Here is a 14,713-nt window from a genome sequence, read left to right on the forward strand (position 1 = left end):
TCACCCACTATTTTTACCATACATTGATGTTCTTGCCAAATGGTGATTTTCTATTCTGTTATTTCTTCTGTTTCCTCTACATTTATTAACTATAAGGAAGAGCTGTCTCTTCTCCTTCATTTATTTGTTTATTCACTTATTTGTATTTATCGGTACGGACCCATGGAGATACACACACACACATATTGTGGCTTATGATAAATTGCTATTGTTATTTATTTTACAGCTGAAATTGCTCTAGATTTGGCCATTGGGAACTCCCTCAAATTGCCTCCTCTGTTGTTTTGGCAAGACTCTATCATTCTCTGAGTACTTCCTTATTTTCTGACACTATAAGAAATTTCAGACTCATATTGTACTTTCCAGCCCTAGCCCTATAATCAACCATTTTTCCAAGAAGCCATGGTTCCTTATATTGGAGAATGGTGTTTAGAAAGAAGAACCTGGGAGCTAAGTATGCTCATTGGTTCTGGGGCATTAATCTTTCTTTCTTTTAAAAAATGTTATTATTTTTTAAATTAAACCACCAAGTATATTATTACTCTCTTTTTGAAACTCTACTATCTTGCTTTAACAGAAACTTGTATCCTGAAACGTGACTCTTCTCTAGGGGAAGTGTTGACTGTTTTTTCTTTCCCAGTGTCGACCCCTTAGAATCTAGACATAGAAATAGTATCAACCTTTCTTCCTTTGAGTTGGCAAATAACCGTTTTTCTTTACTCACTGCAAAATTTCATCTCCTTTGAAGCAATATTTTACCTCTCCTTGTTGCTGCCTTGCACTGAAATCCTGTGTGGCCCATTTAATCTTCTATCCGTTTAATACTTTTTCACCTGCCTGTTATCTCTCTTGACATCATTATTGATTTCAATTTCTGCGTGTACTTTAATTATGCATTAATTACGTTGTGTTCAAGTTCCAAGAAGGCTTATAGGACTCGAATACTCTGTACTCTCAGGATAGCTTTATTATAAGCAGAGGATATACATTGAAAGTGGTCTGGAGATCTTAGATGTTAGGGCTGACTATATAGTTATAGCAATTAAGGTGGTGTGGGTTTTTTGTGTTAAAATAGCCCCCAAATAAGAACTGTAGGTATTTATATTTTTATATTATATCTGGCCACATACTGAAATTTTTTATTATTTTAGTAGCTTTTTAGTTGTGTTATATTTCTTCGTCAACAATCTGATTTTAGACATAAGAAAGTTAACTTTGTTTTCTTCTTTTATGCTAACTTGAAATCTGTCATCTGTTCACTGACAGACCTTTTTGCTATGCTATTTCCATATCTGTATTTGTCTCTTAGTTGTAGTATTTGTATAAATAATTTTTTTTCAGGATGAGTATGTAGATCTTATATTTTAGGGCATTGCTTATGTGGAGTTATCATTATGTTGTTTTTCTATGTAGACAGGATGGTTGAGTATATATATTTCATAAAATATTGCTTCAGTTTCTTGTCTTTTGACATGTTGTTACTCAAGATCACCTAGCATCTTGCCTAATCTTGCTTTCTAAATAACTAATTTGTTTGTATGAATATATGTGTGTGTGTGTGCGCGCGCATGCGCATGTGTGCACATGCCCATATGGATATGCCTGGATGTCTATTTTTTTAATAACAACTTTATTGAGATATAATTTGTATACCTAAAGTCTCACTCTTTTAAAGTGTACATTCAGTGATTTTTTTAGTATATTCACAAGGTTGTGCAGACATCACCACTATCTAATTTATAGCATTTTCCTCACTCCTAAGAGAAACCCAGTACATATTATCAGTCACTCCTCATTCTCCTTTCCCCTAGCCTTGGGCAACCTTTTTTCTCTCTTTAAAGATTTGTCTACTCTGAAATATCGTATAAATGATATCATGGAATATGTAGATTTTGTGATGGCTTCTTTTATTTATCATAATGTTTTCAAGGTTCATCCACGTTATAGCAGGTATCAGTACTTCATTCTTCTTTATGGCCAAATAATATCTTTTTATCTTTTATGCAGGGCATTTCCTTTTAACATTTAGGTTTGAATCTTCAACAGATTTTTTATCATATATTTAACATATATGTGCTCCTTTCAATTTGTTATGATTGTCTGCTTTTAACAACACTTTCCCTGCATATGTTGAAAATTTGTATGTCTAATATTCCTCTTCAGTGATTTTCATCTCTGTTCTATTCTGGGAGGCTTTTTCAGATTTGACCTACATGAACTGGTTCAGAATTATGTTTTAATTCCTTTATTTTCTGATCCTTTATTTTCTGATCCATAAAAGGTGGCAGTTTCACATTATGAGTGATACTTCACTCATAACACTTGAAGCTATTCATGACCTATAACATTTAAATGTTTCACCTTGGTTTCAGTATTATTATACATGGACAAAATTTAAAAATGTTTACCACTGAATTCTTTTTACCAATTGTTAATAAGAGTCACTTTTGTAGAATGATGCTTATCACAGAGTCATTTAAAAACTGCTGAAAGTAAAAATTACTACAATAATAGGTCCAAGTGAATGCATTATGGCATGTGATGAAATATTATTTAGCTATTAAAATTCATGTTTTCAAAGAATTTTGATTTTATGAAACTAGGATACCAAAATGTCTCCCCGTCTTTCTATCTACAGAATTATAACTGGAATAAAATGCACCAAAGTGTTACCTGTATTTTTCTCTGATTGTAAGATTGTGGATGACTTTATTTTATTCTCTTGTGTAGTTTCCAGAATGGCTACAGTGTTTGTAGAACCTTTATAATAGCAAGAGAAGTAATAAATAGAATTTTGAAGAGCTAGGACTACTTTCATATCTATATTTTGCTTTTTGTTGCTTGATAACAAAGATTTATAGTTTGCCAGTCTTGAATAGGCCACTAAGAATTAATGATAATAATTTTCAAATCTGATATGCCATATATTTTCACCTAACTTTTGTCAATTTTTAAAAGTACATATCAGGATTGTTGTTTTTTTTTTCCCTACAGACAGCCTTTTGATTGATTATCAGTTTACATTCAGCTTATTACAGGAAGATGATCGCCATCATACTGCCATAAACTTCATAGCAAACCCAGAACAGGTGAGAAGATAATTTAACTTTTAAAATATCAACGGATACAGCTTTTCATCATCTTTCATTGTAATTGTACCTCTTCTCAGAATTATCACACTGTAGGGCTTTTGTAGAAAGACTAATCCTGTTAATTTTTTCTTTTCGTTAGACCTAGTTATCTTTGTGATTCACAGAATTTGTGAGCTTGATATTTCAGATTTTGTAAATAGTCCTACAATTTATGCATTATTTCTATTATTTTTCAGGCTTACAACAGTGTTTATGCTTTTAATTACGTTCTGAAACTGGGAGTAGTCTTTTTGAAAATATAACCCAAAGCTTCAAAACACAGGCTATCTTATATATATTTTCTTTTTTTAAAAATATACTGTTACATAGTAGTAAGTTTTCATTATATTTTTTCTAAATCAACTGTTTTATCTGAGTTATATGAATGCTAGGTTTTAAAAAAAATATTTTTATTGAGATGTAATTGACATATTGCATTGTGTAAGTTTAAACTGTATAATATGCTGATTTAATATGTGCATATATTACAATATGATTACAAACATAGCATGAGCTAACACCTCTGTCATGTCACATAATTGTAATTTTGGGGGGGCAATAATTAAAATCTAGTCTCTTAGCAACTTTGAAGTTTATGATACAGTATTTGTTGTCTATAATCACTATACTGTGCCTTAGATCTCTAGGATTTACCTACTCTTTGCAAGTTTGTATCCTTTAACAACTTCTGGGGGAGAAGTTCTCAGGGTTGTGCACCTTCTCCCAATCTCTCTGAGTCATGTTGGCTCTAGTGAGCCACCCACATTTTGTTTGTTTTCTCTTAGCTGATGTCAGATGTCCACACATGCTTGTTCTCTCAGTGCTCTCTGTCATAGTGGAGACAGAAATAGGTCCTTTGGGCAGTACAATTAAAGGACAATCATGTTGGATATATCCTACACTCTCTCTTTCCCCTGAGGGAGCAGTCATTGGCCAAGTCGATCTTTCTGATGTTGAGCTGCGCTGGCTTGGGGGAGGTGCTGACCTTGGTAAAGTGAAATTGTTCTTTTTACCCATTATAATGTGGCTAGAATAAGTTTTGTATTCATTTTTTTGTCCTGCAACTTCTTAACTGGATTTTGGTCCTGTCATAAAGGTGTTTTGGTCCATCTATCATTGTTAAATTGTTTTCTTTTTGTCAGGGATGAGCGCTGGGACCTCCTATTCCACCATCTTGCTGATGTCACTCTTTCTCAAATGCTGTATTCTTAGTATACATTAATCCAGCTTACTAAATCTATATCATGTATTTTAATAGTTTTTCAAATAGGTGGAACCTCAAAATGTATCCTGGCATTCGCTAGCTTCTTTCCTCTAAAATATTTTACTGAATTTGGCAAAAGATAGTATAATTTAAATTTTCATTTTCTAGTAAAGTAAGAGCCCTCTTTCCCCAAAATAGGGAAATACTCCTTATTCCTTAGATTTTAAGGGATGCCTACATTCTTGGGACTACATTTAAAGTTTTGACTTTTAAATAAGGCTTTTTGAGGATGTCTTCTTACAAGTATAATACTCTCTTCACTGATGGTGTGTATTTTTATAAAGACATATTAATGTCAGAAACTACATTTTCTGTATAATAAGAATGTTTTAATAAGTGCATTGTAAACACTGTAGACTTCTTTTTATTGTGGTAAAACATACATAAAGTAAAATTTATAATTTTAACCATTTTTAGGTATACAATTTGGTGGCATTTAAGTACATTTGCAGTGTTATGCAACCATTACCACAATCCATCATCAAAATTTTTCATCAGTCCAAATAGAATTTCTGTATCCATTAAGCAATAACTCCCTATTCCTCCCCTACCCCCAGCCTCTGGTAACCTTTATTCTACTTTCTCTATCATTCTCTATCAGTTTCTGTGTTCCAGGTACCTCATATGTGTAATCATACAACATTTGTACTTCCGTGTTTGGCTTATTTCACTTAGCCTAATGTTTCAGTGTTTCCAGTGTTCATCCATGTTGCAGCATGAATCAGAATTTAGTCTTTACCTTTGGCTTCTTGAATGTTTAATGGTACTTGTAGAGTTCATTAAGGATATAAGACATTTAATATAAGTGGGATATCTGACTCACAATGTGGGTGTGAGTAATACTTCTCTCCAATATGATCCATAGTGTCATATGTCATACACATAGGCTCAGATTAGCCATAATTCTAGTTTGCTTTTCTCTTGGCTATCCTCTCCTCCTTCAATTTCCAGAAAAACTTGAATTCTTACAAATGTCACCGCTTTCAGTTTTACTTTCTGCTGTGTTGTTCAGTTGAAGCCAAGAGCCCAGACACATGTTTTTGGAAACTGAAGGACACTAAACTATCATGAGAAGTGCCACCAAGGATGCTTGTAACATCATTATAACTAATTTATAATTATATTTATACAATTTATAATTAAAGAGGAATTCAACTTGGAACAATTTCTGAAATTAAAATGGATTATTGGTCTGGGTTTCCTACTTATCCTACAAAAAAATTAAAAAATAGGTACCTACATTATTTATGCATTTATTATATTTTGAAAACAGATATAATTCTAACCCACTGTACATCATCTCCAGCCAATGCTTTCATGTGAACAATTTCTGGAGTAGTTTCTTGTGTAATATCTTGCTGAATTTATCCACATCTAACAATAATGTTCTAAATGACTAATTTTTCATTTACTGTGGTAGTCACAGTATTACCTCTTCCAGTCCAGTATATTTCCTTGACCTTAAATGTATTTTATAGGGCTTTAGTTATGGTACCACATATTTCAGTAATGCCTGAACTTGAGAGGATGAACTAAAAATTCAAGAAGAGTTCTATAGTTTCCTATATCAGTTGCAAATTTTGTGTGACCTTTCTAGCAATAATACCAGTTATTCTCACATTTCCCCGACCCAAAATAAGGCACACACAATCATGAAGATGTGACTTCAAGATAAAAATAATGATTTAAGTTTTCTTAGGGGTACATTGTTTCTACCATGTTTTGTTTTTGTAGAAAAGCAACTATTTTTGAACCACTCCATTAATAATAAAAAAATCAACCCCTTCTCAGAGGTCAGCAATCATGATTTCTTGATTCTGGTAAGGAAGTCCCCTGGTAAGGAAGAAGATGAAGAATCTTATTTAATGTTCACAAGAAAGTCTTTAGGAAAGTCATGAAATCCCCATTTCAGAGATAAGGAAACTGATTTTCGGGAAGGAGCGGTAACCTTCCCTGTATCAATCAGCATGAACATTAAAGAGCTAAGATTTGAACCCAAGGTCGCCTGACTCAATGATGCACAGTCTTTATAAACTCATTTTGTTGCCTCATGAACCTGACTTAATTAATACGAAGCCACAATTGCTAAAATATTGAATTATAGCAGCCTCTGGCTTACATAGAGATGGCCAGATCATAGTAGGGAAGATAAATGAGAACTTTAAATATACCTTTGAATTTATCACCTATATTTTTTCATTAAAAAAGTGTAATTGGCGTCGACACTTTCTCACTTGAGTATTGACATGATGTTTACAGTTTGAGAAATATAGCCTGGACATAATTAAAACAGTAAACATATCTATCTAGTATAATTTGATTTTTTTAACCACAATATTTTCTTTCTTGGTAGTCAAACAAAAATTTGGATATTTCAATTAATGCATCAAACAACTTTAATCTCAACATTACCTGGTCAGTTGGTTCAACAGGTAAGAGAATTTTGTTGTCATGTGTCTTTCACTTTTGTTCCTATACGTAGGGTGTTCTATGACCTTTTATGTTAATTTAAATAATTGAAATTAAAAATATTATATGGCATATATATACTATATGCCATAATTATGCATATAATAATACCTGCTGTTTCAGGTAAAAATAATAAGTAGCATTATTAATAAAGCTTCATTACAGTGTTAACTTTCTCCCTAATTCAATTAAAATTAGGTAGATAACAACATTTTACACTACTTAATTTTTTTTATGACAGTGTTATGAATTCCTGTGATTTTAATTAAGATAGATTACTTCTTTAATGACTAAAGAGGCTGAAATTTCAATTACTTGATTCACCATTGAAGCTATAAATTTAATTATTGACCTTACTATTGATATAAGACAGTGAATTTTTTCTGTATATGCTGATAAATTACCAAATTATCTATTACTTTTAAGCTTACCCTCTACCTTTGTCAGCTTTGGTGCTGAGAGAGGGTAAAAAACCCCTGCACTTAATAGTTCTTCCATAATAAGGTTTATAAGTTGAAATTGTTAACTTTTAAGAAACATAACTAAGAAGAAGTACAAATCTGTATGCTGTATTATGAAAAAGTATTCTCACCGTTTTATATTTACATTTTAGGAAATTCTATTGCTTTCTACTTTCTATGTAAAAGATACACTGTTGCATAAAAGTGCTGGAAGCTTTTTAAAGAAAATATGTGGATCCTTAGAAATCCATATTTGATTTCTTAAAATTAAGTTATTATGCTATTTTAATATGTAGAATAATGGAAACAGAAGTCAAGAGTGAAGAGGTCTTTGCAATTCCAGATTTTATATTACATGTGTAAAAATGGAAAAGATTAGACAATTATGTAGATATTTTGTTCCAATAGTGCAAACATATAGTGAAATCTTGGCTCTGTGAGTTTCATTAATAAGAATTCATGATAACTTGTACTGTAAATTTGAAATTCTGCATAATAAACTGACTCTACAAGAGTTTTAAAATTTGTCAACATAAATACATAAAACCTGTGTAATCACTTTAGAACAGTGGTTTTAATATGCAAGAGATCACTTGTAACCTTCAGATTCCCAGAACCAAATCTCAGAAATTTTGATTTATCAGTTTGGAAGATGTCATCAGGAAATCTGCATTTTAAAAAAACATCCAAGGTTATTTTGGAAGAGGTCATCAGTTAGAAATTAATTCAGTTGCTCAGTATCCTAATTATTTTTACTGTTAAGGTGGAGGTCTTGGTAAGATTGTTGGAAATTCTTTCTTCCATTTGGTTAATTTCAGTAAATATTTATTGAGTACCCAATATGTGTTTAACTAATTGAACGTTTAACTCATATTTTAAATTATATCCTCCCAATTTATTCAAAGTAGTGGTGGTTCAATTTGTGGTAAACAAAAAAATTTGATTTCTTTTCCGTTTTTAAATTGGATTGAGACATGTGAAATATGTCCTGATTTGTTTTGAAAGGCTCTGTGGAGAAGTAGAAAAAACTCAGTTTCTGAAGCCTTATATACCTGAGTTCCAAAAAGGACTTTACTGTTCAGTAGCTATAAACTTAAGGCAAGTGTCTTAATCTTTCTGAGGCTCAGTTTTCAGTTTGAAAAACAGAGCTGGAATATCTCTGGGATAAATTTTTTTTTAGAATAGAATATAAAGTCTCTAAGCCAGTGCCTAGTACGTAGCACTTAATCAGTGTATCACTTAATCATTGTAAAAAATAATTTTTATACTAAATCTGTTTCCATTATATCAATATGTATGACAAATCTCATTTTCTTTTTTCTTCGTCATTCTAAGTTGTAAAACATGACTTTATTTGGATAGTTATGTTCTTATAAGTATAGTTACAAAAATTAAGTAAATATCATATATATGTATATATTATGTTAATAAAGATACCTGTTTCCTAATATGAATTATTTAAATTTGTTATTATTATTTACATTTTAGCTGGAACAATATCTGGGGAGGAGACTCCTATAGTTTCCAAGACTAATATAAAAGAATACAGAGATAGTTTTTCCTATGAAAAATTTAACTTTAGAAGCAATCCAAACATTACGTTCTATGTGTACGTCAGCAACTTTTCATGGCCCATTAAAATACAGGTAAGTGTTAATAGTATTTAATCTAATGACCACTGAGTATTTTCATTACAAAAAGAATGCTGTTTTTGTTCAAAGAGGTGATAAAGATTTGTATATTTTGAGCAATATGAAAACAAGTATTGACCCTCCATACAAAGGATACAGTGAATGTCTGCGATGATGAATGTCTTCGTAAAAAATGTTTACACAAATAATATTGAATTAACCAAAGAATGTACTAATTTTTCATTGAGATTATATTCTTTAAAAATGCATCAAATCTTGAAATAACTACATTGTTTGTATTTTCTGATTAATTTTATTCTTTGAGGGTCAAATAGATACTCTTTTCTTACAGTCCAACTTGAAATCATTTGCTGTGTTTAGTAATCTTTATTATATACTGAACATAATTCAGACCTTCATTAAAAATTTAGGATTAGCAGTACCTAATAGTTAATTCTTTAAGGCTCACTACCTTTCACTATTGATTTCTTTATCTACTCTATATATGTTGTATATTTCATTTTTATTGTGTTTAGTGATAGGCTGCTAAAGGCTTTTGATTTATTGCTAGGAACATTTAGGATGTTCTTTCTATGTTGAAATAGTCAAGGTTTGTATACTTAATTTACGCTTTTATAAAAGAAAAAGTCTATGTTTTAATGTTGGGATTTATTTATTCATCCTTTTATGACTGTTTGATTAGAATGAATTCAAATTAGTTTAATAAATAGCTCACGTGGGCCAAGCTCTGTGCTGAGCCATTATGTTTTATAATCTTTAAAAAATTACAGATCATTTACTCTTCTTTTATATAGAAAATTTTGCATGTTTTATTTATATTAATTTCTATGTGATTTGTGAGAGGACTGAGTGATTTTGTAAAAATCACTTATTTGCTGGAAAAATTCTTATTGTAAGGTTGATTCCATGTCTAAGTTAAGGAAATTACTTACCTGTTCAAGAAATATTAGTACAAATTACTACTCAGTAAATAGTAATAGAAATTAATTTGATAAAGTTACTTCTTCATTGTGATTGAATTAGATGCTAATATAGTAAAAAAAGAATGCCAGAAATATTTCCTTGTAGGTTTTTAGAATTTTGACTTTGAGGATGCTGGATATATCATTTCATTTTTCTAAGATTTATATAGAAACGTTAATCGGATTTCACTTGTTTTATTCAGATTATGATTGAAGGTGACAAAAGGGCTCATCCTTGAGCTTATTAAATAGTAATTAAAATTGAAAGAATTGTTACTTTTTTTATTGTTTCCTGCCCTTTATTTCATGGCTATCTAATTTTATTTTTAAGCAAATTACACAGTTACTTTAGAATGTTCATGAATATTTACTGGTTAGAAATTAACTTTCTAAATTGGATTTTCTTTTGAGATCATACTAGTAATATATTCTGGAAGCCAAACCAGAATTTGAATAATGAAGTTAAAATATCCCACTCTCCCAAAATAATAAAATGTGGAAAATAACCGTGATGGTCAAGATAGGTAGAGCCCAGTTCTTAGTCCTTGAGTAAAATCATCACGTTAGTCCTATGGGATATGTTATATTAAGGCAGATGAGTATGTGTGTTTGTTTACAGAACTGTAATAAACTTTCCATTTTTAAGCGTAAAATAGTAAAATTATTTGACTTGAGATCTATTTGCTAATAGAATTGAATTACATTGATTTTTGAATGTTTAACCATCCTTACTAATCAGGGGTAAGCTCCACTTAGTCATTTTGTATTATACCTTTAATATATTGTTGCATTTGATTTGTTAAAATTTTAAGAATTTCTGTACCTATGTTTATGAGGCATGTTAGTTTGTAGTTTTCTATTATTATAATCTTGTTGACTTTGTAGCATGGTACTGCTGGCCTTATAAAATAAATTGGGAAGTATTCCTTCCTGTGTAATTTTCTGAAAGAATTGATATAGAATCCATATTATTTCCTTCTTAAATTTGTGGTAGAATTCAACATTGAATGAATTTGAACTTGTGATTTTCTTTATGGGAATGTTTTAACTACAACTTTAATTTCCTTAATAGATTGAGAGCTTTTCTGGTTATCTATTTTTTCTTGAGCGAGCTCTGTCCGTTTGTGTCTCTCAGTTGTGTCTTTCCCATTTTATCTAATTTGTAGAATTTATTGGCAAAAGATTTTTAACAATATTCACATATCATCCACTGATGTCATCTAATTCCTGGTATTGGTAATTAGTTTCCCCTCTCCTTTTTTCTTTTCTTGGTCAGTCTGCTTAGAGAGTTATCAGTTTCATTTATTTTTCTATTTTTTATTTCATTAATTTCTTCTCTCTAATTACTCCCTTTCTTTTGCTTCCTTGACATTAATTTGCTCTTCTTTTTCTGATGTCTTAAGGTGAATACTTTCTAATTTCCTTTTTGATTTCCTCCTTGATCAGTGGGGTATTTAAAAGTGGGATATTTTATTTCCAACTATTTAGAGAATTTCTAGAAATGCTTCTGTCACTTATCTCTAATTTAATTCCAGTGTAGTCGCAGAATATATTTTGAATGATCTGAATTTTTTTTTGATTTGAATTTTAAAAATTTATTGAGACTTATGGTCCAGTGTTTTTGGCAGAATAATGGCTCCACAAAGGTTACCACGTCCTAATCTCTGGTATCTGTGGATATATTATCTTACATGGACGAAGAGGACTTTGAAGATGTGATTATGTTTAGGACATTAAGATGATTACTCTGAGTTACTGGGATGGACCAACCTAACTACATGAATCTTAATGTAACCATTTTTGGCTGAGGTCAGGGTCAGAGGGTGATGTGCCTACAGAAGAATGGTTAGAGGGAAGCAACATTACTGGTTTTGAATATGGAGGAAGGGGGCTCGAGCCAAGGAATATAGACTCTAGAAGCTGCAAAAGTTGAGGAAACAGATTCTTCACTAGACCTCTAAAAAGAAATGCAGCCTTGCTGACACCTTGATTTTAGTCCGCTGAAACCTCTATCAGATTTCTAACATACAGAACTATAAGACAGTAAATATGAATTGTCTTAAGCCACTAACACTGTGTTAATTGGTTACTACAGCAATAGAAAATGAATAAACCTAGTGTCTTAGTCCATTTGGGCTGCTATGAAAACATACTATTGACTGGGTAGCTTATAAACAACAGAAATTCATTGCTTACCGTTCTGGAGGCTGGGAAGTCCAAGGTCAAGGCACCAGAATGGTCAGGTTTTGGTGATGGCCCTTTTCCTGTTTTATAGCCTGTGCCCTCTTGCTGTGTCCTCACATGATGGAAGAGGGTGGGGAGCTCTGTGGGACTGCTTTTATAGGAGCACTAATCCCATTCATGAGCAATCTACCCTCACGACCTACCTAATCACCTTTCGAAGACCATAGCACCCAGATATGAATCTATTTTGGTAAATATTCCTTGGACAGTTGCAAAAGAGGCGTGTTCTCTTGTTGGGTGAAGTCTTGTACAAATGTCAATTAGGGCAGGTTGGTTGATCGCTTTTTCAAGTCGTCTAGTGTCCACATTGATGCCCTGTCAATTTGAAAAATGAGCGTCGAAATCTCTGACTGTTACTGTAGATTAGTTTATTTGTTCTTGTAGTTCTAGCAGTTTTTACATCATGTATTTTGAAGCTCTCTTACTTAGATGGATAAATGTTTAGGGTTTTTATGTGTTCTTGATGAACTGGTGGCTTGACCTCTTTATTGTTAGGAAATTACTTTCTATATTCCTGGTAACATTCTTTGCTTTAAAATTTATTTACAAGAAATAAAAATTTATTTTGCCAAATATTAATAGCAAAGTCACTCCAGCTTTTTAAAATTACTGCTAGAATGCTATGTTACTTTTCATCCTTCTACTTTAGCCTATTTGTGCTTTTATATTTAAAGTGGATTTATTTTAGGTAGCATATAATTGTCTTTTTCATCCAATCCTAAATCATGTACGTGTAACGTATATATATTTACAGGCATACCTCATTTTATTGAGCTTTCCTTAATTGCAGTTTGCAGACACTGCATTTCTTACAAATTGAAGGTTTGTGCCAACCCTGAGTTGAGCAGGTCTGTAGGCACCATTTTTCCAAAACATCTGCTCACTTTGTGTCCCTGTGTCTCATTTTGGTAATTCTCATGATATTTCAAACGTTTTTGCTATTATTATATTTGCTTTGGTGATCTGTGATCAGTGATCTTTGATGTTACTACTAGGACTCAGTGAAGGCTCAGATGATGGTTAGCATTTTCAGCAATAAAGAATTTTTAAATTTAAGTATGTATTGTGTTGGCCAAAAAGTTCATTTGGTTTTAAGTAAAAATAAAAGACACATTTTTTCATTTTCATCAAGAACTTTATCTAGCAACATATTCATTAACCAAATGAACTTTTTGGCCAACCCAATACATTTTTTTAGATATAATGCTATTGCACACTTAACAGACTATAGTATAGTACAAATATAATTTTTTTTTACAAATATAATTTTTATATGCACTGGGAAACCAAAAACGTTATGTGAAATGCTTTATTGCAATATTTGCTTTATTGCAGTGGTCTGGAACTGAACCTACAGTATCTTTGAGGTATTACTGTATGTCTTTGGGTTTAAATCTAACATCTTGCTATTTGTTTTCTATTTTTCTTATTTGTTCATTGCTCATTCTTTCCTTTTTTCGGCCATATTTTTTTAATTCAGCATTTTTTATGATTTAATTTTATCCTTTTTGTTGGCTTATTAGCTACAACTCTGTTGTGGTATTTTAGTGATTATTTTATAGTTTATCATATACATCTTAAACTTTTCATTGTCTATAAGAGATATTACATCACTCATTTTTTGTGTATTAACCTTAAAAAGTGTACTTTCATTTCCTTCCCCCGACCTTTGTGCCATTGTTGAATATATTTTACTGCTTCATGTATTATAAAATTCACACTACGCTTTTACTATTTTTGATAGTTTTATTTAAAGGTATTAAAAATAAGAAAACATCTTCTCTTTTACCTACATATTTACTGTTTCTAATATTCATCATTTCTTTTTCCTTTTTGTAAATCCAAATTTCTTTTTTCTTTAATTTTTATTTTATATTGGAGCATAGTTGATTAACAATGTTCTGTTAGTTTCAGGTCTACGGCAAAGTGATTCAGTTATACATATATATTTATCTATTCTTTTTCAAATTCTTTCCCCATTTAGGTTATTACAGAATAACATAGCGTTCCCCTTGCTATACAGTAGGTCCTTGTGGGTTATCTGTTTTAAATATAGCAGTGTGTACTATGTAGTATCATTTTCCTACTGCCTAAGGGACGTCCTTTAACACTTTAGTGCAGATCTGCTGACAATGCATTATATCTGGCTGTATTTCTGAAAAAATCGTTATTTCACTTTTTTTTGGGGGGGTGTTAAAGAATTTTAAATTGTAGATTTTTCCTTTAGTTAAAGATGTTTCTGTATACAGTCCTTTGGTTTCTGTTGTTTCTAATGAGAAATGTGTTTAACCTTACTGTTCCTTTGTATGTAATGGCTCATTTTCCTCTTTCTGCATTAAAAATATTTTTCTCTTTATCACTGATTTTGGCCAATTTGATTATGATGTGTATAGGTGTGGGGTTTTTTGTTTCTTGTGCATGGGTTTTACTGACCTTCATAAATTCATAAAATTATAGTTTTCACGAAATTTAGAAAATGTTCAGCCATTATTTCTGTTTTTTTCCCACTTCCCTCTTCTTCTTTAGGAAT

The 14,713-nt window shown here is 31.3% G+C and overlaps 1 protein-coding gene across 1 annotated transcript in view; it reads left to right on the forward strand.

Moving 5' to 3' along the window:
- The window catches only part of ATRNL1 (attractin like 1), a 683,604-nt gene that overhangs the window by 228,156 nt on the left and 440,735 nt on the right, over window positions 1–14,713 (forward strand). The window contains exons 22-24 of the mRNA XM_022568674.3: window positions 2,995–3,089; window positions 6,749–6,827; window positions 8,814–8,971. Of these exons, the coding sequence (XP_022424382.1) occupies window positions 2,995–3,089; window positions 6,749–6,827; window positions 8,814–8,971 (332 nt within the window). The remainder of the gene's footprint in view (window positions 1–2,994; window positions 3,090–6,748; window positions 6,828–8,813; window positions 8,972–14,713) is intronic.

The sequence above is a fragment of the Delphinapterus leucas genome, chromosome 16 (genome assembly GCF_059928025.1).
Source record: "Delphinapterus leucas isolate spDelLeu-1000000601 "Yukka" chromosome 16, BTC_Dleu_Yukka2, whole genome shotgun sequence".
Lineage (NCBI taxonomy): Eukaryota > Metazoa > Chordata > Mammalia > Artiodactyla > Monodontidae > Delphinapterus > Delphinapterus leucas.